We start from the raw sequence: 22,837 nt of genomic DNA, 5'->3' as shown, positions 1-22,837 counted from the left end.
AAGCATTCCATTTTTAAAAATCATGTCAGTATATTATCCAAATGAGTAATATAATAAAGAAATCAGGGTTTGTTTCTCTGAAAAAGGTTCTTTAGCCTTCAGGAAGAATACAGCTTGTGAAAAAGAACTAGCAGAAGCTGTGAAATGGGGCCTTATTGGAGGATTTTGCCACTGATGTTCTTGTTAGAGGTGAACTGTTATCCCTTTGCTTTCACAGCTTTTCCTACTACTGGGAGGGGAAATAGCAATCTTCAGGCAAAAATTATGCTTCTGCATAATTGCATAACGAACTTCTGCAAATATAAGGCAGAACCTAGGGAACCTCAATCCTGGGAACCAAATGCACTCTTCCCCCCCCCCCCCAGCCTCTCTATTGGCCGATCCAAACCTCTGCTTGTCCCACCGCTTTCACCCATGGAAACCTGCTCTTTGGGGATGAAGAGTGGGTTTTCCCTGGGAAAGTGGCAGGACAAGCCGAAAACCACTTGGACCCAGTGGCTAGGAAGGGGGGTGCAGGCCACCCCAGGTGTCATCACTGAATAGCCCCGGCACCCACCGCACGCCCCTTCCTACGCCACTGCAGACGCACTGTCCCCTCGTGTGGTTTCCAGAAACCAGAAGCATTGCTGCCTCCAACTTTGCAGGCAGAGCACAGCCTTTCTGGCTAGTAGCCTTTGACTGCCCTCTCCTCCATCAATCTGCCTAAGCTGCCTCCTCCTCTCCGTCTCCCTAGCCTGCTCACTTTGGCACAGTAAGTCTCTGCGGAGGAAAACCGCTTCCCTCCGCAGGAACCAGCAAAGTCCCTGCGCGGCCAGCCGGGCAGAGAGCGAGGCTGCCCCCGGAGCCAGGAGGGGCGGCAGGGATCTTCCTGCCAGGTTTCAGCCGCCTGGAAAACCTTCCAAGGCTTGATCGGGTTGAAATGGGCTGAGGCTGCTTGGGACGGGTTTCCATGAGGGCTGCTTTTCTGGTATTGTCGGGGGCGGTGTGGGAGTGAGTTAATACGTTTGGTGGGTCTGGGTTGCTCTGGGTTTTATGACTGCAAGGTGGAAGCCGCCTTTGGAGGCTCGTTGCCCTAAAAAGCGGCTTCTGAATCTCTGCAATAAGCCAGAAAACCACCAGTGGGCCCCATTTCTTCCCCTCTCCATAAGTGGGCTGCATTCCTCTCCCTGGCTCCTATGGGAGGGAGCAAGAGCAATGGGGGGAGGGCTCTGGGAATGTTTGTAGGTCCACACTTAGGTGATCATGAAGGCACAGGGGTAGCTAGGTGAGGCGGGGGGCACTGGGTGCCACACCGTGGGGTCCACAGCGTGCCTGAGCCACGTGTCTCTCCTGAGGGGGAGGCAGCGGGCGGACTGCCTGCAAGCTTCACACTGCTTTTTCGAGTAGCGCGGGGCTTGCGTCTGCCCACCGCCTCAGCCGCCCTACAGCTGAGGCTCGCCCTGCCCCCGTAGGCGGCTCATTCCACCTCCGGCTGCAGGGCATGTGTGCCACCCCGGGCACCTGAGCAGCTAGCTACACTGCTGCTTGGGCCCATGTTTTGCAGGCATGGAACTAGCAGCAGCAGCAGGTGTGTGGGTGAGCAGTGGCGTAGCATGGGTTGTCAGCACCCGGGGCAAGGCAAGTAATTTGCGCCCCCTAACCCGTGGAGCCAGGTAGAGGCAGAGAGCTGCGAGTGCGAGCGCGCCCCCTCCAGATGTTGCGCCCGGTGCGGCCGGCCCCCCTGCACCCCCCACGCTACGCCACTGTGGGTGAGCCCTGTGTGGCCTCCCAAACCCTTCGCAGGCTGCTCCTCCTCTCCCAGACCCTCTCCAGCTCTGTTCCATCCCCTCCTTGAGTGCTTTTGCCAGGCTGAAATGTGTCCCAGAACCCTGATGTGATGGTAATCAAACTCAACTTACTTGCTTTACTTATTTATTTATTTAAATTTTATTTGTTCATTAAATTTATATCCCATCCTTCCTCCTAAAGGCATTCAAGGTAGAAAACACCAAGCAACAAAGTAATAAAAATAATAAAAACATATTTAAAACAGTTCCAATACAGATGCAGACTGGGAAAGATCTCTCTTTGACACACTTCTTGGAACAACGCCTGTTGCTTGCCTAGATGGGGGTGGAAGCAGAAACCTCTGACTTTTGCATGGCTGGTAAGTAGCCTGTTCTATAAAGGGAAGAGTCACAACAATTGCCTCAACCACATCCGCCTCTGGCCCTGCCCACTCCTCAGATGCTGTCCCCATGGGCATGGGAACCTGACAAGCGCACTGTGGCACCACCGGGCTGGAGTTCATGCCCAGGCACTTGCCAAGGCCAAAGGACATCCCAAAGGACCCAACGTCAAGGCAGTGTAGGGTGGCAAAGAGTGCCCTTAACCCAATCGTGCCTCAGGTATTTGCCCCACCAGATCTTAACTTGTCTTTCCTGCCCAAAATGAAAGCCAACTAAACCAGTCCAGAACACCAATCCAAAAACAGGACTCCCAGCAGAATGGCGTCAGCAAAAAAAGAGGAGTAAGTCCCCAGGCCAACTGGGGGCTTACGAAAAAAATCCTATTCAGCCCCCAAGCAGGGTGTAAGGGAAGGGTGGGTCCACATCTGGAAGGCCACAGGTTCTTGAGGGAGGCATGCATGCACACCATACATTAAAAGCACTATGATACCACTTTAAACAGTCATGACTTCCCCCCCCCCACGTATTCTGGGAGCTGTAGTTCATTAAGGGCACTGAGTGCTGTTATGATAGGGTTGCCAACTTTCTGTGGGCAATCTTCCAAAGCTCAACAACTTTCCCCGAAAAAGCTCAAAAACCTTTTGTGTCCGATTTATGGCAACCCTATGTTATGAGATCCCCCTATTACGCCTCTGGAGCTACAATTCCCAGAGTGGTTTAACAATCAATTCCTCTTCACAGGGAACTCTGAAACTGTAGCTGTGTGAGCCAAAACAGGGATCTCCTAGCAACCCGAATTCTCTGGGGGAAGCCAAGACTGTTTATGGCCTATTCCTGACTGAAGCTGAGAGATCAAGGACACTCGTCCATGGCCACTGGCTTTATAGTTAGTGTGGACATAGACATCAAGCCAGAATTTCCACATCTGTAGCTAACATTCGATCCATGGTGCTACTCAAGATCTCTTTCTTTGGCACAGCATAAATTGCTTGCACATTCTCTCCAGGCTGCATTCCAGGATCGAATTTGCTCTCTGGTAAAGAATAGAGACTATCTGGGTTCACACCAGGACTCATCGCAAGTGAATACACAACTTCATTCCCATCTATGTCATTGCGGCTGGAAACGGCATATGGGGAGCCTGTAAGGGGAAAAGGGGGAAAGACTCAGATGAGTTTTCAATCCTATCCTACAAAGTTATGTCAAGGGATTTTTAAGATGGAAAGTTCAACTATCTTATTTTTAAAGGGGGACCTGAAAATAATGGATGCACCACTTTAGAACCAAGCTATGCACCTACAACTAACATATGGCAAAGTCCTTTCTAAATTCTATCATTTTATGCTAAAGGTAAGCAAATGGTTTTGTATGTTACTTTTATTTTATTTTCCTATTTATTTTATATTTTATATTTAATTTTAATTTTATTTAATTTCATCCAAGGATCATAGGGCAGTTTACAATATCTTTATTTTCCAGTGTTGCATTCAAAATTTCTGTGTTGAATGAATTGGATAAATAATAATAATAATAATGCGAGTCCTACTCGGCGTAGCCCCAATAAACTGAATAAACCTAAGTTAGTCATGCTCATTAACTTCAGCAGGTCTACTCTAAGTAGGACAAACATTAGATCCTAGCCCTTGTACTGTTTGTTGTGTTCTGTGTGATGTTGATCTATGTCTGCTGTTGTGTGTTTTTTAAAAATAAAAAGAGTTGTGTGGATTCCCTGCACATACAAACCAAGCACATCAGGGGGAAATGTCCTAGCCAAATGCTCTCCTTGTGAGTCAGCTTTCTCCATGCATGGATCTTTTATTAGCCTGACCAGCATGCAGAAATATGAACCCTGACATGATTCAGCTATAGTGATTCAGTCCAGTAAATCCTTGACCCAGCATTCAGTTAAGCCATTCTAGAGAAGAAATTATTGAAAGCTTATTAGAATCAATAAGGCTGAACTGCAATATAATGGTGCCATGTAGCCTTGTCTCCTGTTCCTGGTTCAGGATTCTGGTTACTCAGTCGTGCCATCCTTCAGGATATTGTATGTTCTTGTATGTTTCACCACCTGAATTTAATATGTGAAATGCCCTTGATCAGGTGTGGGGAACCTTTGGCCCTCCAAATGTTGTTGACCTGCAACTCTCTCCACGTAGGAGAGAGACTTTCTGCAGGCAATGGCTTTTCCACGTGTCTTGCCCCACCCTCTAGCTCCCTGCCTCCTCTCACTCCCTGCCTCCAGCCTTTCCCAGACCATGACTTTGAGAACAGCAGAAGCAGCTGGGATGGGAGGAGTTGTGTGTCCTTGTTTGTTAAAGATTTTGTGTGTTTTGTGGTATTTTATGCATTATGGTTTGCTGTTATTTTTCACTGGGCTACCATTTTTTACTTTTTGAATGTTGTCTAGATTTCTACAACTGATTTAGGGTATTTTTGCACTGCTGAATCAGGAAATGGCATCCTTTTCTCTCCATCAGGTCAGGTTTACTGTAAACTGAATGGTGGGCATTGATAAAGGTAAGTACACGTAAATTGCATGTTGCTTCACCATTTTTCAAACTTCAGGGCTTGAACTTCCGTTTCTTGGAACTCCTGGAATGCTCAGCGGCAGGGAGGTCTCTCTTCAGAGTCCAACAGTAGTCAGCCATCATGATTGCGTCCCAGCGACCCTGATACCTGGTCTCCATCTCTTTCATGTCCTGATGGAATCTCTCGCCCTGCTCGTCACTCATTGAACCCAGGTTCTCAGGAAACCGGTCCATATGTGAAAATAGGTAGTGCATCTTGATGCTCATGTTGCAGCCCAGGTTTCTGAAAGCAGTCAGCATGTTGTTGACAAGTTATGACTAGTTTCTGGCCTTATTGTTGCCAAGAAAGTTATTCACTACCAGAACAAATGCCTTTCACGCTTCCAGTTCCACTTCGTTCATTGAGTTTCCAAACTCTGGATCTCTGATGAGCTGACGGATCTGAGGACCGTCAAAGATGCCAGCTTTCAACTTCTCCATGGTCAATCCTGGAAAAGCCTGGCACAAGTAAGAGAAGCAGTCACTATCCTTGTCCAGAGCCTTGCTGAACTGCTTGATTAAGCCGAGCTTGATGTGCAGTGGTGGGAAGAGTATTCTGTCTCTGTTCACCAGAGGGTCGTTGATGACGTTCCTTTCTTTGCAAGGCACCAATTCCTCCCACACAGGCCAGTCCTTCTTCGTGTAATGCTGAGCATGGTTCCTACTATCCTACATGCACAGAAAACATGGGTACTTGGTGAAGCCAGACTGTTGTCCCAACAAAAAGTTCACCATCTTCAGGTCAACACAAATAAACCACTTGTGCTGATCATAACCAATTTTCTCCAGCACATACTTCACTGCTTCATAGTTCTCCTTCATTGTATTCGAGTGAGCCAGGGGTTTAGAGGCAAACTGGTTGCCGTTGTGTAGCAGAACACATTCCAGTGATCGCTTGCTGCTGTCAATGAACAGTCTCCAATCTTTGGTTTCGTACTGTGGCACTCCAAGCTTGAGCAGAAGCTGCACAATATCTGCACAGTACACCAAGTCCTTCTCTTCCGAGAAAAAACGGAGGTACTCTTGATGCCTGTTGCGGAAGAAGCTGATGCGAGCACTGTCAGAGAGGAGGTTTTTTCCCTTCAATCTGGATGCCAACAGTTCAGCAGAGTCCTTTGACAAGCTGAGGTCACGAACTAGATCATTCAACTCCTTTTGGGAAAATGGATGTGGAGCATCATCTTCAAGAACCACTTCTTCTTCTTCATGTCCTTCAACACTGGAGGCATCTTCGTCACTAATGTCAGGAAGTTCTCCGAAGATAGGCACTGGAATTTCATCACAATGAGCTACAGAACGACGTGCTGATTGAAGATTAGGATACTTGAGGCTGCTCCGGTTCTTTCTGTTGATCCCAGCCGCACCAATTTATGGAAGATTTCGAGGTATTATGACTTCAAACTGATCCCTTTTCGACATAATCACCCAGAACTATCGGACCTGAATACTTCTTGTCATTAAAATAATCATTTCCAATCAAAACAATTATTCGACATGGCATTTTACCCCCACCAACTTCTTCTAAAATGCTCCACACAAGCGTACATGTGAACAAAAACATAATCATAGAATCATAGAGTTGGAAGAGACCACAAGGGCCATCGAGTCCAACCCCCTGCCAGGCAGGAAACACCATCAGAGCACTCCTGACATATGGTTGTCAAGCCTCTGCTTAAAGACCTCCAAAGAAGGAGACTCCACCACACTCCTGGGCAGCAAATTCCACTGTCGAACAGCTCTTACTGTCAGGAAGGTCTTCCTAATGTTTAGGTGGAATCTTCTTTCTTGTAGTTTGGATCCATTGCTCCATGTCCGCTTCTCTGGAGCAACAGAAAACAACCTTTCTCCCTCCTCTATGTGACATCCTTTTATATATTTGAACATGGCTATCTATCACCCCTTAACCTCCTCTTCTCCAGGCTAAACATGCCCAGCTCCCTTAGCCGTTCCTCATAAGGCATCGTTTCCAGGCCTTTGACCATTTTGGTTGCCCTCCTCTGGACACGTTCCAGTTTGTCAGTGTCCTTCTTGAACTGTGGTGCCCAGAACTGGACACAGTACTCCAGGTGAGGTCTGACCAGAGCAGAATACAGTGGCACTATTACTTCCCTTGATCTAGATGCTATACTCCTATTGATGCAGCCCAGAATTGCATTGGCTTTTTTAGCTGCCACGTCACACTGTTGGCTCATGTCAAGTTTGTGGTCAACCAAGACTCCTAGATCCTTTTCACATGTACTGCTCTCAAGCCAGGTGTCCCCCATCTTGTATTTGTGCCTCTCATTTTTTTTGCCCAAGTGCAATACTTTACATTTCTCCCTGTTAAAATTCATCTTGTTTGTTTTGGCCCAGTTCTCTAATCTGTCAAGGTTGTTTTGAAGTGTGATCCTGTCCTCTGGGGTGTTAGCCACCCCTCCCAGTTTGGTGTCATCTGCAAATTTGATCAGGATGCCCTTGAGTCCATCATCCAAGTCGTTGATAAAGATGTTGAATAAGACTGGGTCCAAGACAGAACCCTGTGGCACCCCACTAGTCACTCTTCTCCAGGATGAAGAGGAACCATAAAAAAGACATGTGGCCATAGCTCAAAAACTTGACCTGATTGAGCAAAACCAATGTGATTTTTGGATTCAGCGCATCAGATTCGTCCTAAATCAACTGAAAAAATGCAGACAACAAATTTGTTGCTGACCAGTGTTATAGATTACATTTATTACAATAAAGAATTACTAAACAGTTTAATTATTATTTGATGTTTGATTTTGCTGTTTACTATTGAATTTTAGTGGATTGTTGAATTTTGCTTTATTTGATGTAGGTTGTTTATTTTAAAGATATTGTGACTATTTATATAAGATCAGATTGTTACTATTAATGTTTGATGTTTTATTATTATGATTATTCTTTGTGTTGGAAACCGCCTAGAGTGGCTGGGCACGTCAGCCAGATGAGCAGGGTATAAATAAATAAAAATTATATAATATTATTATTATCATCAACATCCTTGGCCATTGGCCCTGCTTGCTGGGGCAGATGGGAGTTTAGTTCGGCAGACATCTGGAGGTGCAAAACATTTGTCCCAGATGCACAGTCGGAAAGTGCAGACCTGCACAGCATGTCATTTCCAATGCCTGCACACAACATGCCTTTGACACCATCGATCATAACATCCTTCTGGGCAGTCCAGAGGAGCTGAGAGCTCGAGGCACTGTCATACAGTGGTTCTGCTCTTTCAAATCAGAACCAGTGAAGGCAGTGAAGGTCCTGTGTGAATGTCTGGAGGCGGTTGGAGCTTTGATGAGAGCTAACAGATTGAGGTTGAATCCTGGAAAGACAGAAGTTCTGTTTTGGGGGGACAGGAGGCAGGCAGGTGTGGAGGACTCCCTGATCCTGAATGGGGCAACTGTGCCCCTGAAGGACCAGGTGCGCAGCCTGGGAGTCATTCTGGACTCACAGCTGTCCATGGAGGTGCAGGTTAATTCTGTGTCCAGAGCAGCTGTCTACCATCTCCATCTGGTACGCAGGCTAAGACCCTACCTGCCCGTGGACTGCATCGCCAGAGTGGTGCATGCTCTTGTTATCTCCCGCTTGGACTACTGCAATGCGCTCTACGTGGGGCTGCCTTTGAAGGTGACCTGGAAACTACAACTAATTCAGAATGCGCCAGCCAAACTGGTGACTGGGAGCAGTCGCCGAGACCACATAACCAATCTTGAAAGACCTACATTGGCGCCCAGTACATTTCTGAGCACAATTCAAAGTGTTGGTGCTTTAAAGCCCTAAATGGCCTCAGCCCAGTAGACGTGAAGGAGCATCTCCATCCCCATCGTTCTGCCCGGAAACTGAGGTCCAGCTCTGAGGGCCTTCTGGCGGTTCCCTCACTGTGAGAAGCCAAGTTACATGGAACCAGGCAGAGAGGGCCTTTTCGGTGGTGGCGCCCGCCCTGTGGAACGCCCTCCCATCAGATGTCAAAGAGAACAGCAACTACCAGACTTTTAGATGACATCTGAAGGCAGCCCTGTTTAGGGAAGCTTTTAATGTTTGAGCCATTACTGTATTTTAATATTGAGTTGGAAGCCGCCCAGAGTGGCCGGGGAAACCGAGCAAGATGAGCAGAGTACAAATAAATAAATTATTATTATTATTATTATTATTATTATTATTATTATTATTATTAACCTCTGCTAGACCCTTCCCTGCTGCTCCAAACTGAAATGGTCACTGTCATTCTTGAGGGCCTCTTAAGGATTTTTATTACCCCAGTGCAGTCTGGAAATATGGCTGACCCCCACACAAAAGGAAAGAGTCCCCCACAGAATGAGATGCGAATGAAGCTCTAGAATCCTAAGGTGGTAAAATGAACCACCACCTTCCCATTACAGCAGCTGAGACATCATATTTGTGAATGTTTCCCTGCATCTAGACAACTAGCATGGCAGGGAGCAGGGGTGCCAACTTGAATTAAAATTGGGGCAGGTAAACCCTACCTTGCATAATCAATCACACGGCACAGCACACACACACCATTTAAATGGCACTACCCATCAACCTTGGGGGGGGGAGCCCCTTCAAATATTTTTGGGAGGATGAAAGGACCTTGACCCCTCGGAGTTGGCTCCTATGGCAGAAAGTGCACCTTTCTCTCCAACAAGCAAGATTTTTTCTTGCATGGCGTCTTTGCATTCGCCGAACTAGTCTCCTTTCCTAACCTGCTCAAGTTCTATGCAGAATTTTAATTGCATGAATGCTAACTATCTGAATTCACACTTAATGATTCATGTCCACTAAATGTGACACATGTAACATCCTCTAAGGAATATGTGTTGGACATTTGCCTATATCTCTTACATGAGACACCACTTATAACATTATTCAAAGGTGGACTTGTGCTTACAGTCTTCTTCCATTTCAGTTGTGGTCTGATCCCTAAATAGAAGAGATAAATTTAGAGTCATTTTTATGGTCTGGAAGGGAGAGAAGCACCAGCAGAATTCTTTATATTGTTTGACATGTAGTACCTTTGTTGCGATTCATATGCCTTTCCTGTCAAACAAAAAATATATGCATTATTAAGTAGCAGTTTAAAATGCTTTTGCAAATCACACAGTCACCTTTGATTCCACCTTATAATATGTTCTTCTTTCATTACCTTTAGACTTTTTCTTCCAGCAAAGGAACAATATTATCCCACTAATCAGAACAATTCCTCCTGCCACTCCCAGTGAGATCTGTAGCTCTTTTGTAAAAGTAGACCCTGAAAAGAGATCCCAATATGATATGGTATCAGGCGGAGGAAAAGAAACATGGCAGCCTCAGGCTAATTGTATTGTTTCCAAATTACTTAAACATTCCTCAAAGTTTTGTAAGGATAATGGATGGCAAACATTGATCTGTTGATATGATCATACAAGCCAAAATCCTGTCTGTATTTTCTCGGGCTTAGAGCTTTGGGGATTATGGGGAGTAGAATTCAATGCTAGTCCTACTCAAAGAAGACCCTGTTCCCCTGTCAAACAGCTCTTAGTGTCAGAAAGTTCTTCCTGGTCTTTAGTCAGAATCTCTTTTCTGCATGCCCAGGCACCCCAAGCCCACTTTGCCTGACTCACAGAGGAGAACCAGACAGAACAGCACTGCTTTGAGTCAAATCAGGCCACCTCTTTATTGATTGCAAATGTCAGAGGTTTGACATAAGCAATGCACACAACCATCAACATCCAGCCACCTGCTGGAAGTAGCCTTTTTGGAGGTCAACACAATGGTGAGGTCCTGTGACATACATCAAGTAGGAATGCCCCATGGGATCGCCACCTTGAGGAGTGTTATGGCCCCTGCCTGGATGTCTGGACAGAAGCAACTTCTCCCAAATCCTTTTAATGGGATACTCCTTCCAGTGCTTCTTTTCTGGGGGTACTCAAGGGTAAGCAGTACCGGCACCTTTTTTCCCCCTTTCAAATGTTAAAAGTGTGACACTCAGTGTAATAAGTTCATGGTGAGCACCAGCACCTCCCTCCCCCCCCCAAAAAAACCCCATTGTCTGTTTTGGGTTTAAGCCAGTTGAGAAAACCTCTGCAGCAACTGTCCCGCACAAGCCTGTTGAAGGTTAGTGGAGTTGCAACTTAAATCCATTGCTTTGTGTTCTCCCCTCGAAAGCAGGAGGAAATCAGCTTCCTCCCTCTTCCATGGGACAGCCCTTCAGATGGCTGTCCTATCACCTCTCCGTCTCTTCTTCTCCAGGCTAAACATACCCAGCTCCTTCAAGCATTCCTCATAAGGCTTCGTTTCCAGACCCTTGATCATCTTGGTTGGCCTCCTCTGCACACCTTCCAGCTTGTCAACATCCTTCTTAAATTGTGGTGCCCAGAACTGAAGGCAGGATTCCAGGTGTGGTGTGACCAAGGCAGAACAGTGGTCCTATGACTTCCCTTGATCTGGACACTAGACTTCTGTTGATGCAGCCTAGAATAGTGTTAGCTTTTTTAGCTGCTGTATCACATTCATATTGACTCATGTTCAGCTTGTGGTCCACCAAGATCCCTAGATCCTTTTCACATGTACGCCAGGTGTCTCCCATTTTGTATTTGTGCATCTGGTTCTTCCTGCCTAAGTGCAGAACCTTACATTTGTATTAATTTCAGTGTTTCAGGAAGGGTAAACTAGAAAGTTCTGAACTGATTGTTTTCCCCCACCACTCGTGGCAGAGCCCAATTTGAGGGTAGATGACCATGATCCGTCCCCCACAAGGGTTTCTCCGAGAGTTTCCCAAATGTCTTGAGTGGTGAGGGAAGGCCTTCGGGGTGCCCGCCCTTCCTGCCTAAGTCCCCAGTCAATGAGGAGAGTTTCTGAGCATCCAACACTCAACTAAAGGAAGAGAACACATTTTTTAAAATAATTTTAAACTCACCTTCACTGTTGCCTTTTCGCACTTGTACAGTCACATTATTTACAATCTTCCACACGTGTCTGTTGGTGTAAACAGCAACCAGGCAGAAATACACTCCAGTATCTGAAGTGGTGGTGTTGAAAATTGTCAGGTAATGACTTTGATGTCTGTCAAGTGGGTCAGTCAAATTTTTGACCTGTCTCTTTTTGATCTTGGTGCCAACACAGCAGTTTAGATTATTAGAAAAACAGTGGTCTTCATTTGAAACAGAAGCAAGGCACCTCCCTTCAAATGTTTGCTTAATCCAATACAAAGTAAATATGTCTCTGGCACCAGTCAAATCAAATTTACAAGGAAGACTGAAGTTCTGTTCTCCTTCAACAACCACTAATTCTTCTGATTGCATGTTACTCTCTGCAATGCAAAATGGCATAGTCACATGAGAGTAACAGTGGTACCTCGGATTACATATGCTTCAGGTTACAGACTCTGCTAACCCAGAAATAGTGCCTCAGATTAAGAACTTTGCTTCAGGATGAGAACAGAAATCGTGCTCTGGCGGCACAGCAGCTGCAGGAGGCCCCATTAGTTGTAGTTCAGGTTAAGAACAGTTTCAGGTTAAGAATGGACCTCCGGAACGAATTAAGTACTTAACCTGAGGTACCAGTGCATAATCATGACATTTTTTTCATACAATTTGCTAGAAATGTGCAAAAGCTTCCGTTTGGTTCTTTCTGGCATTTGTACCTCACTGGAAACTAACATTACATATTCAAGTCAGTGCAAGCAAAATGGGCAAAGTTTGTAAAGGGAGAGCTTTCCAATACTTTTGCTTCCAATGTTGAATTTTGACCTGTGCATTATTGCAGCTTATTCTGCATGGATCTGATTGAACTGGTTTGCATTCTGTCTCCCTGCCAAAGTAAACACCAGCTAGTTATGGCATCCTACTAATCCTATCAAGAATTGGCTCACTGAAATTCATGGACCCAGGTGAGCTGTGCCCATTAACTTCAATGGGTCTAATCTGCGTAGGACTAAGATGGCACATCCATCTGGTCTAACGCCTTCTCTCTTTTTTAAAAAAAGGTCTTTCATTTATTTTGACTCTTAGAGTTATCCTCAGTTGGAAGCACATCATTTTTGCTTTTGCTGTGAATTTCATGGCTGTTGCCTGCATTCCCACTTGCAAACATAAATGGAAATGGTTCTAAAAGAGAAATTATGTTTTTAGCTCAGGGGCAGAGAGCAAGAGAGAACCCTCTCTGAAACCCTGGAGTCAGTGCAGATAATCCTTAGCTAACTCTGTATGGCAGATTTCCTGTGTTCCTATTTCTTTTTCCAGTGCACCTGTTACTCTTATGCTTTCTGAATTCACCTCAAAATGACATGCTGTCTTTTAATGCACTCACCTACAGTGTTGTTTATTATTGCTACAATGAAGAAGTTGAAATTCCTGCAGTGGTCCTCCTTATTAATAAGTGGGTGTGGATCTGACGCATTGCTACCTGACAGGGCTTTGCATGCAAATATTCCACCACCTGGGAAAGCAGCAATAGAGACAGTCCTTTGTGTACAGTTTTGATAGCTGCTTGTGGGGTTCTTTCCTGCTGGGCACTGAGAACTTGGATCACAAGGCATTGGCTGAAACTGGACCAAGGAGGAGCAGTCTTTCCCCAACCACCATCTTGATTCCTTCTGATCGGCTGATGTGTTGCTGCAGCTCAGCCAGTGATTTTCATTTTCATAAATATTAATGAAGATTGCGCCTGTAGGGGGAGGAAAGTGTTCACGGCTCGTATTTGTAGGATCTTGCACTTCAGTCAAAAGAATTCCCTGAACCTTTGGAAGCTGTAATGTGGTCCCTCTCCTGAACGTATCTATGCTAGTATATATTTTTTCAGTGTTACACCGTTTTAACTGCCATCACCTCCCCAAACTAATACAGAGCTGGAGTTGGAAAGTGGCTGACAGAGCCTAAGAAAAACCTGCTGGATCAGCCCAAAGGCTCTTCTACTCCAGCATCCTGCCCTCAATGGGGCCAACCAGATGCCTATCCTATGGGGAGCCCCCAAGGCAGCGGTTCTCAACCTGTGGGTCCCCAGATGTTGTTGGACTACAACTCCCATCATCCCTGAGCTCTGGCCTTGCTAGCTAGGGGTGATAGGAGTTGTAGTTCAACAACATCTGGGGACCCACAGGTCGAGAACCACTGCCCCAATGGGACCTGATGGCAAGACTCCCTTGCGAGTCTCAGCCCCTGGAATTCAGAGCCCGGCTGCCTCTGGCACCGGAGGTGGTATGTAACCACTAAAGCCAGTAGCCATTCAGAACCTTATCTTCCATGAATTTGTCTAAAGCCATCTAAATGGGTGGCTGTCACTCTTTCCTGTGAAGGCATATTTCATAATTTAAGTAAATGCCTTGCAAGATAGTTCTTCCTTTGGGACTGGGAATCTCACCCCCTTTGGATTCATTGGATGACCAACAAAGGGGGAGAAAAATGGACCTCTGTCCATTTTCTTTACATCATGCAGACTTTTAGACACCTCTGCCATGCCAAAGGATGTAGGGCAGCTATCGGCTGTGACAAAATTACAGAACTTAAACAATCAATTATATGTAAATCACATTGTCATTACATTATTCCAATATATTAATATTAATGCAATGCAAATGGGGGCAAGGAAACTGTAATCAGTTACATATGATTTGGAGATTGAAAAAATAGCAACAGCACCAAATACTGATTGTATTTGCTAGACTGATTTCCATTCTGGGCATGGAAGAAGTAAGCAAAGATCAGCAATTTCTGCTACTGTTTCCATTTTCTCCAGATGTCTCCTACACCCCTCATTATGTTCCCCTCACCTGCCATTTTCCCTAAATGAAATAACCTTTCCTCTCCAGTCCATTGATTGTTATTGCTTATTTATTTCATAAAATGTATACATGGCCCAATTGTGAACAACCTTGAAGCAGTTTATGAAAGGAATAAAACAGTAAAATCATTAGTAAAAACAATTAAAAGATTCAGAAAATTAAAACCAGCAATAAACTAAAAACACACCAGCAGTTGAGATATTTGGGTAGGCTTGTCTAAACCAAGATGCTTTAAGCATGCACTGAAAACAGCACAGTCAAGGCCTCTCACATTCACTCTCATGGTGTAAAAGGAAGGATGGTTAAGTCAGGTTCAGTCTGTGGTGTAGATTCACATTTCATTTTTACTATTACCAACAAAAGGCTGTTTCAGGCACTGCCCCAAACCGAACATCTTCCATCTGCTCTGAGGAACCCAAAATGGGCTTTGCAGAAGTGCCAGGGGCTCTCCATGACTTCACAACAGTTTTAAAGAAAAGGGAAGTTGTGGCAGCAGCTGCTCTGCCTGGCGTGGTCCTTAGTGGACCTTCCCTCACAATTCCTCTCCTTAAGAAACCAACAGGAGCAGAGACCATGAGATCTCTTTGTAGGACACATACCTGAAATTTCCCTTAGGAAAAGAAGAATCAGCATGAAAAACATAATCCTGAAATGGAAAACAAAAAAAGGCAAATGGTCTTGTCGCCTTAGGTTCTCTTCGCTTGAGAAAGGAAAGAAAAGCAGAAGAAGAGACATCTGACAGGAAGCAACTTGCAAGTGCAGCAGTTATTTACAGCCTTTCATAGAATCATAGAGTTGGAAGAGACCACAAGGGCCATCGAGTCCAACCCCCTGCCAAGCAGGAAACACCATCAGAACACTCCTGACATATGGTTGTCAAGCCTCTGCTTAAAGACCTCCAAAGAAGGAGACTCCACCACACTATTACTTCCCTTGATCTAGATGCTATACTCCTATTGATGCAGCCCAGAATTGCATTGGCTTTTTTAGCTGCCGCGTCACACTGTTGGCTCATGTCAAGTTTGTGGTCAACCAAGACTCCTAGATCCTTTTCACATGTACTGCTCTCAAGCCAGGTGTCCCCCATCTTGTATTTGTGCCTCTCATTTTTTTTGCCCAAGTGCAATACTTTACATTTCTCCCTGTTAAAATTCATCTTGTTTGTTTTGGCCCAGTTCTCTAATCTGTCAAGGTTGTTTTGAAGTGTGATCCTGTCCTCTGGGGTGTTAGCCACCCCTCCCAGTTTGGTGTCATCTGCAAATTTGATCAGGATGCCCTTGAGTCCATCAGCCAAAGTATTCTGCTCTGGTCAGACCTCACCTGGAGTACTGTGTCCAGTTCTGGGCACCACAGTTCAAGAAGGACACTGACAAACTGGAACGTGTCCAGAGGAGGGCAACCAAAATGGTCAAAGGCCTGGAAACGATGTCTTATGAGGAACGGCTAAGGGAGCTGGGCATGTTTAGTCTGGAGAAGAGGAGGTTAAGGGGTGATATGATAGCCATGTTCAAATATATAAAAGGATGTCACATAGAGGAGGGAGAAAGGTTGTTTTCTGCTGCTCCAGAGAAGCGGACATGGAGCAATGGATCCAAACTACAAGAAAGAAGATTCCACCTAAACATTAGGAAGAACTTCCTGACAGTAAGAGCTGTTCGACAGTGGAATTTGCTGCCAAGGAGTGTGGTGGAGTCTCCTTCTTTGGTGGTCTTTAAGCAGAGGCTTGTCAATCATATGTCAGGAGTGCTCTGATGGTGTTTCCTGCTTGGCAGGGGGTTGGACTCGATGGCCCTTGTGGTCTCTTCCAACTCTATGATTCTATGATTCTATGATCCAAGTCGTTGATAAAGATGTTGAATAAGACCGGGCCCAAGACAGAACCCTGTGGCACCCCACTAGTCACTCTTCTCCAGGATGAAGAGGAACCATTGATGAGCACCCTTTTGGTTCGGTCAGTCAGCCAGTTACAAATCCACTGAGTGGTAGCATAGTCAAGACCGCATTTTACCAGCTTCTTTACAAGAATATCATGGGGCACTGTCAGGGAACTGCCATCGGAGCTAGAGGGGGAGGGAAGGCTCCAGAGGGATGCCAAAGAGGGTCCCAGTAGGGAGAGAGGCAGCCCATCTGCTGGGGAAGGAAATCAGCGTAGCACCAGTGGAGAAGGGGGGCAGATGGGGGAATCAGAGAGGAGGCTCCAGGACTCTTCACCGGAGACCAGCGGGGAGAGCAAGGGTACTCCACTGCCCACACCTTCCCTGCGCAGAAGGCTTCCGCGCAGGGAGAGTAGGCGGAGACTTGGCGTCAAAGAACGTCTTTGCTGGAAGAAGTTCAAGAAACGCCCACTGATGGATTCTGCCAGCGACTGAGACAGCCACGAAGTGAAGTGCTATCCAGACAGAAAGGGTTCAACCAGGTAACCTAGCCAGGAGTGGCGGCAACTTATGCACGAGCAACCCCTAGAATCATTACAGGCACCTTGTCAAATGCCTTGCTGAAATCAAGGTAGGCTACATCCACTGCATTCCCTTCATCTACCAGGGTTGTAATTCCTTCAAAAAACGAGATCAGGTTCGTCTGACATGACTTATTTTTCAGAAATCCATGCTGACTATTGGTGATCACAGCATTCCTTTCTAGGTGCTCACAGACTGTTTGCTTAATGATCTGCTCCAGAATCTTCCCTGGTATTGATGTCAGACTGACCGGGCGGTAATTATTTGGGTCCTCTCTTTTCCCCTTTTTGAAAATAGGGACAACATTTGCCCTCCTCCAGTCTGCCGGGACTTCACCTGTTCTTCAGGAATTCTCAAAGATGACTGCCAAAGATCACTTCCCTTCTGCTTAGAAATCACTCAAGGTTGAAACTTTAACTGCAACTGACTCCCCCTCAAACACCTCCTCTAGGGAATTAACACCTGATACAACCAAACTAGGAAGTTTCAGAGGTGGTTGGTGCCCAATGGCATTGGCAGGGCAGATGACAGGAAGACCAGCCCATATTGGCGAGATCAAAGCCAATGATAGGCAGAGACAACTAATTCTAGTTTTGTGTCCATCCTCCTCCCTACCAAGTTGGAAGCTGATTGGTGGTGCCATTCCATGGACTGGTTGAGATTTAGAAGACAGGCAACCAGCGGGTAGCTGAGGGTGGACTGAGGCTGGTGGGGTTGTTGCCTTAATGGATGCCACTCCCACAATAGCGGAGACAGTTAAAGGTAAAGGGTAAAGGGACCCCTGACCATTAGGTCCAGTCGTGGCCGACTCTGGGGTTGCGCTGCTCATCTCACTTTATTGACCGATGGAGCCGGCGTACAGCTTCCGGGTCATGTGGCCAGCATGACTAAGCCACTTCTGGCGAACCAGAGCAGCACACGGAAACGCCGTTTACCTTCCCGCCAGAGCGGTACCTATTTATCTACTTGCACTTTGACGTGCGTTCAAACTGCTAGGTTGGCAGGAGCAGGGACAGAGCAACAGGCGCTCACCCCGCCGTGGGGATTTGAACCGCCGACCTTCTGATCGGCAAGTCCTAGGCTCTGTAGTTTAACCCACAGCGCCACCCACCTCCCCAGCGGAGACAGTTAGTGAAGAATAAACAAGGATGATTTGAGGGTAATTGTCCTTGCAAGCTCCCCACAGGGCCCAGGGGCGGGGGAATGAGCTTCACTTGCAAATTGTCTCAGTACCTGGCTCTCGCTCTGGCATGGAATACGGGAGGCAGGGAGGCACTGAGTGCAAAAGTACTTCGCCTACTGGTAACCCTCCTACGCAGCCATTAAGAAGCAGAGGTACTTCTGTTTATTAGAGTGAAATTATGACTAATATATAGACACGTGCTGGAGCAGATGGAACAAGATCATAAACTGCTCAATTGAAACAGCTACAAAGCCATTACGATTCAAACTGGAAAGAAGACTTCCTTCGATGTAAAATATGGTATGTGAGGGGGGAGCCTTAACCCTTTCTTTCTACATAAATGATTCGGCAACTCCCCCCCCCCCCCTTTGAATGCTAACAAACTGATAAAAGGCAAGAGGAGACAAAAGAGAATGGGGTTATATACATGGATTACAATGAAAAATAGAACTGGATGAGAAAATTGAAATGGATTTAAAGCATCAAACTTTCACTGTATTGCCATGGGAGGACCTGGATTTTGAGCTTTGAAGATTGGCCAAGGCTTTCACAGGACGCCAGATTACTCTCTATCTAAACTCAAACAGTAACAACAACAACAAAAGAATGAATGAATAGACTTTATTTGCGTAGCTGACAGGCCATAGCATAAAGGACAAATACTGACAAAAATACATTACAAATATAGTTACCATAAAATCTTATGACCAATTAAATCCCTAGGTAGAAGCTGGATTATCATTCATCCATGACCCTCTGTCCCATGGGCCTTTTCTCTGGTAGATTGTTCCAGGTCGGTTAAGTGAATAGACCAGCCAAATTGAAAGTTTATAAATATAAATATAACCTCGGAGGGATGGTCAGGACAGGGAGAAAGATAATAATAACCAGATGCAGATAAATTAATAATCTCAGTACTTAAAACTTGGCAGAGGTAATAAAATAATAATAATAATAATAAAACGTAATTATAATAATAATAAGATCTTAGGTGAGGAATCCGGGTGATGACACTAATGTCATTCAGATAGCAGCTCTCAGTCTCATTGCTCTCTCGATAAATTTGGCAACCTTCTCTGTTGTCGAGCTGTTCTGGTCGGCTAGGAGTGAGAACAATTTGGCTTCACAAGAGCGGCCCGGGATGGCAGATAGGAGCGGCGTAATGGTCTTGTCCCTGAGATCTTTATATAGGGAGCAAGACAAGAGAACGTGTGACACAGTCTCTACATAGCCAGCTCCACAGGGGCAGAGCTGGTTCTCGAATGAAATTTTTTGATATCTACCTTCAAGAACAGCTGAGGGTAACATATTTAGTCTGGCCAGTGTAAAGGCCCGCCTGAGTTTTGGAATGGTTGAGGTAGACAAATATGGTGCCCGAAAATCAAAGTGGGAGGGGGGCAGATAAGCGTACCAAGCACTAAATTTCTTAATATAGGCCAGATTATTCTGCTGCTCAATATCCTTCATGCGCTGGTCAATAAAGGTTTTTGCCTTGGGGAGACCCATTTTCAGGAGATGCTGTGCTTGGAAGCCACATGTAAGTAGTTTTTGATGCACTACTTTGGACCACCGACTTCTATGAGCATCTCGTGCTACTAGAGGTAGTAGTATGGATGGGTTTAAATTTAAGCGAAGCCAATAGTTGAATGTTCTTAACCAGGTCCGGGTTTCGACGGAGAGGAGGCCAGTCTCCAGCCGTAGGGACGCATTTGGTGCGCATGGTGGAATGGCTAGAATCTGTCTTAAACATTTAGACTGGACCGTTTCAAGTGTGCGGCAATGATTTCCCATCCATATTTGGGCACCATAGAGTAATTGCGCCAAGGGTTGCTGGGATATGTCTGCCCCCCATCGTAAAGTAAAAGCGAGACAGTATTTTGGCGCTTTGAGATGCTTTTTCCCTGGCATATTTATGATGGGCCTCCCAGGCCCCTGTTGACTGGAAAACTACTCCGAGGTATTTGAAGATTTTGACCTGTTCTATTGGCTGATTGTCCATCTCCCATCTGTGATGTCTATGTCTCCTAGCGAAGACCATGACTTTGGTTTTTGGGTGATTAACCACCAGTTGATCTCTCCTGCAGTAGGCTGAGAATTCTCTTAGTAGCCTTTTGAGGCCTACTTTAGTTCGTGATAAGAGAACCGCGTCATCCGCATAGAGGAGTGCTGAAATTGATTTTTCGGCCAATTTGGGGGCATGAAACTCCAGGGATGTTAGGTATTTGACCATGTCATTTATATATAAGTTGAATAAGGCCGGGGCTAAAATACAGCCCTGCTTGACTCCTTTGGTGGCTGGTACGGGGCCAATTAGTTGCCCATTTACTGAGGTTCTTACATATAACTTGGAGTCTTTATATAGGCTTTTTATCAAGAATAGTAATCTTTTGTCCATGTTGGTAGCATTGAGTTTAGCCCAAAGTTTGACTCGTGAGATTGAGTCAAAGGCCGCCTTCAGGTCAATAAATGCTGCGTATAGAGTCCCACGTGTTTTATTGACGTATTTGTCAATGAGGTGTGCTAATACGAAACAATGGTCTATTGTTGTTCTGCCCTGTCTGAAGCCGGCTTGCTCCTCTGCCAAAACTGCCTCAGTTTCCATCCAGTCAATTAGTTTGATGTGGAGGTGTTTGGCATACAGTTTGCTGGGGATAGTAAGGAGGCTAATGGGTCTATAGCTCGTTGGATCTGCCATAGGACCCTTTTGATATGCCTGTTGAATCGATGTATGTAAATATTGATGCCATTATAGGAGCCCACCAACTGATATTGTTCTTCATGAGCTCTGCTGGAATGTGGTCTATGCCCGGGGCTTTGTTGTTTTTCACTTGGGCAATTAGTTTCCCCACCTCCTCTATGGAGACAGGAGGCCAATCTGGTAAATTCTCGGAGTAGGCACATTGTGCTGAGCTTTGTCGTCATAGAAGAGGGTTTGAAAATATTTCATCCACTCCTGGGGTTCTACAGTACATGTGGGACCAATCCGCTCCTGGCCCAGGAGGCCCATAATGGTATGCCAGAAGGAGGTTGAGTCTTTCTCATTCGAGGCCTTCACTAAATTACACCAGGCCAATCTCTCAGCTTTTTGGTTTTTTACCTTTAATAGCTGTTTGTAGTTTCGTCTTAAATAGATGTAAGCCATAAACAGCGAGGGTGCTCCAGTGTTTCTGTAATTCCGATAGGTTGATCTCAGACATTTCCTTGCTTGTCTACACTCCAAATCAAACCATCTCTCTTGATCCTTTGCCCGCTTTGTAACAGAATTAAGTATCTTAGTTGTTAAGAACAACAAAAAGATGGTGTGTGACACAGTTGAAATTACAGCCTCATTCTCTGGGAACAAAGGAAAAGAAAGAGCAAAGCGGAAGCAGCGGTGCTGTGCAGGACATGATGGAGAATAGGAAGAATGAAGAAACAACATGGACAAAATAAACATCACACAGAGCAAATATATGGGATACAGAACTCCTCTTGCAGAAATAAAATTTAGCCTGGAGAAGAGGAGGTTAAGGGGTGATATGATAGCCATGTTCAAATATATAAAAGGATGTCACATAGAGGAGGGAGAAAGGTTGTTTTCTGCTGCTCCAGAGAAGCGGACACGGAGCAATGGATCCAAACTACAAGAAAGAAGATTCCACCTAAACATTAGGAAGAACTTCCTGACAGTAAGAGCTGTTCGACAGTGGAATTTGCTGCCAAGGAGTGTGGTGGAGTCTCCTTCTTTGGAGGTCTTTAAGCAGAGGCTTGACAACCATATGTCAGGAGTGCTCTGATGGTGTTTCCTGCTTGGCAGGGGGTTGGACTAGATGGCCCTTGTGGTCTCTTCCAACTTTATGATTCTATGATTCTATAAATGTGCCAATATGAATAGAAGTAAAAAAAAACCTCTGTAGCTGTTGATAAGGGATTAAGATCAAGATGAAATGTTAATGGATTAATTAAGACTTGTGGGAACTATAGTTTGTTAAGAGTGCTGGGAACTGTAGATCCAGGAGAGGTAAATTACACTTCCCAAGACAATGTTAGATGTGGTCTAAATGACTGTAGCTCCGTTAACCCCTCCAGCCACATCCCTCCTTCTCCACCCCCCTCGGCCCCCCTCCTTGGGCTGCCAGAAAGCTCTGCCCCCCCCCCCGGAAAGAGCAGGGATTGTTTGCCTTCATAGCCTGTGCTCTAATACTTCCTCACGAATTGCACTCATTCCCTTGCCCCACCCCCACCCCCCTTGAACCATCTCTCCCTTTAGTCCTCACCTGATAAAACCTAGGAGACCTTCACTGCAGCGGGTGAAAATGAGTGAACTCGAAAGTTTCAAGATCCATAAATGCTCCGGACTTGCTCGTCGCATTCTGGGCGTATCACCCCGATAAGCCACTAGGTGGCAGAACAGCATTTCCTCTCTCCGACATTCTAAATCCAACTTACTGTAATTGTTGCTCAAACTAGGGAGAAGGGGCAGAGTGCATAAAACGGGGTGTGTAGATTAGAACGGGAAAGCAAGATATGCCTAGTGTAGGCAGAGTGAGAGTCCTCACTGTGCATGGAAAGGAGCATAAAGCAGGAACAGGGCTTGGACGGAACTCTAACTCATGTTAACTAATTCACTGAATTAATTCAGAAATCTTGGAATTGCACCTGAAAGTATTTCCTATAATTTCCAGCTGAACTTAATGTGAATCGAGTTCCTTCTGCTG

The 22,837-nt window shown here is 45.6% G+C and overlaps 1 protein-coding gene across 1 annotated transcript; it reads right to left on the bottom strand.

The window, feature by feature from the left end:
- Positions 1 to 1,898: 1,898 nt before the first annotated feature.
- LOC310831558 (uncharacterized protein) lies at positions 1,899 to 22,490 on the bottom strand. Its single transcript, XM_083712237.1, has 8 exons — positions 22,397 to 22,490; positions 15,101 to 15,147; positions 13,031 to 13,387; positions 11,640 to 12,032; positions 9,888 to 9,992; positions 9,757 to 9,781; positions 9,633 to 9,664; positions 1,899 to 3,309 (listed from the first exon to the last, which is right to left on the bottom strand). Exons 2-8 carry the CDS (start codon positions 15,141 to 15,143, stop codon positions 3,074 to 3,076), a joined length of 1,191 nt encoding a protein of 396 aa, XP_083568363.1. The 5' UTR covers positions 15,144 to 15,147; positions 22,397 to 22,490; the 3' UTR covers positions 1,899 to 3,073.
- Positions 22,491 to 22,837: the final 347 nt, after the last annotated feature.

This window comes from Podarcis gaigeae, assembly GCF_964106915.1.
Source record: "Podarcis gaigeae genome assembly, chromosome: 14".
NCBI classification, from domain to species: Eukaryota; Metazoa; Chordata; class Lepidosauria; order Squamata; family Lacertidae; genus Podarcis; species Podarcis gaigeae.
This window is presented reverse-complemented; position numbering and strand designations above follow the sequence as displayed.

Bases quoted from the DNA above. Each gene is read 5' to 3' on its own strand.
- LOC310831558 (XM_083712237.1), bottom strand. From the start codon at position 15,143: ATGTTTTTCATGCTGATTCTTCTTTTCCTAAGGGAAATTTCAG. The intron at 12,033-13,030 runs GTGAGTGCATTA...TTTGCATTGCAG, and splicing joins AATAATAAACAACACTGTAG to AGAGTAACATGCAATCAGAA. The intron at 9,993-11,639 runs GTGAGTTTAAAA...ATCTCTTTTCAG, and splicing joins GCGAAAAGGCAACAGTGAAG to GGTCTACTTTTACAAAAGAG.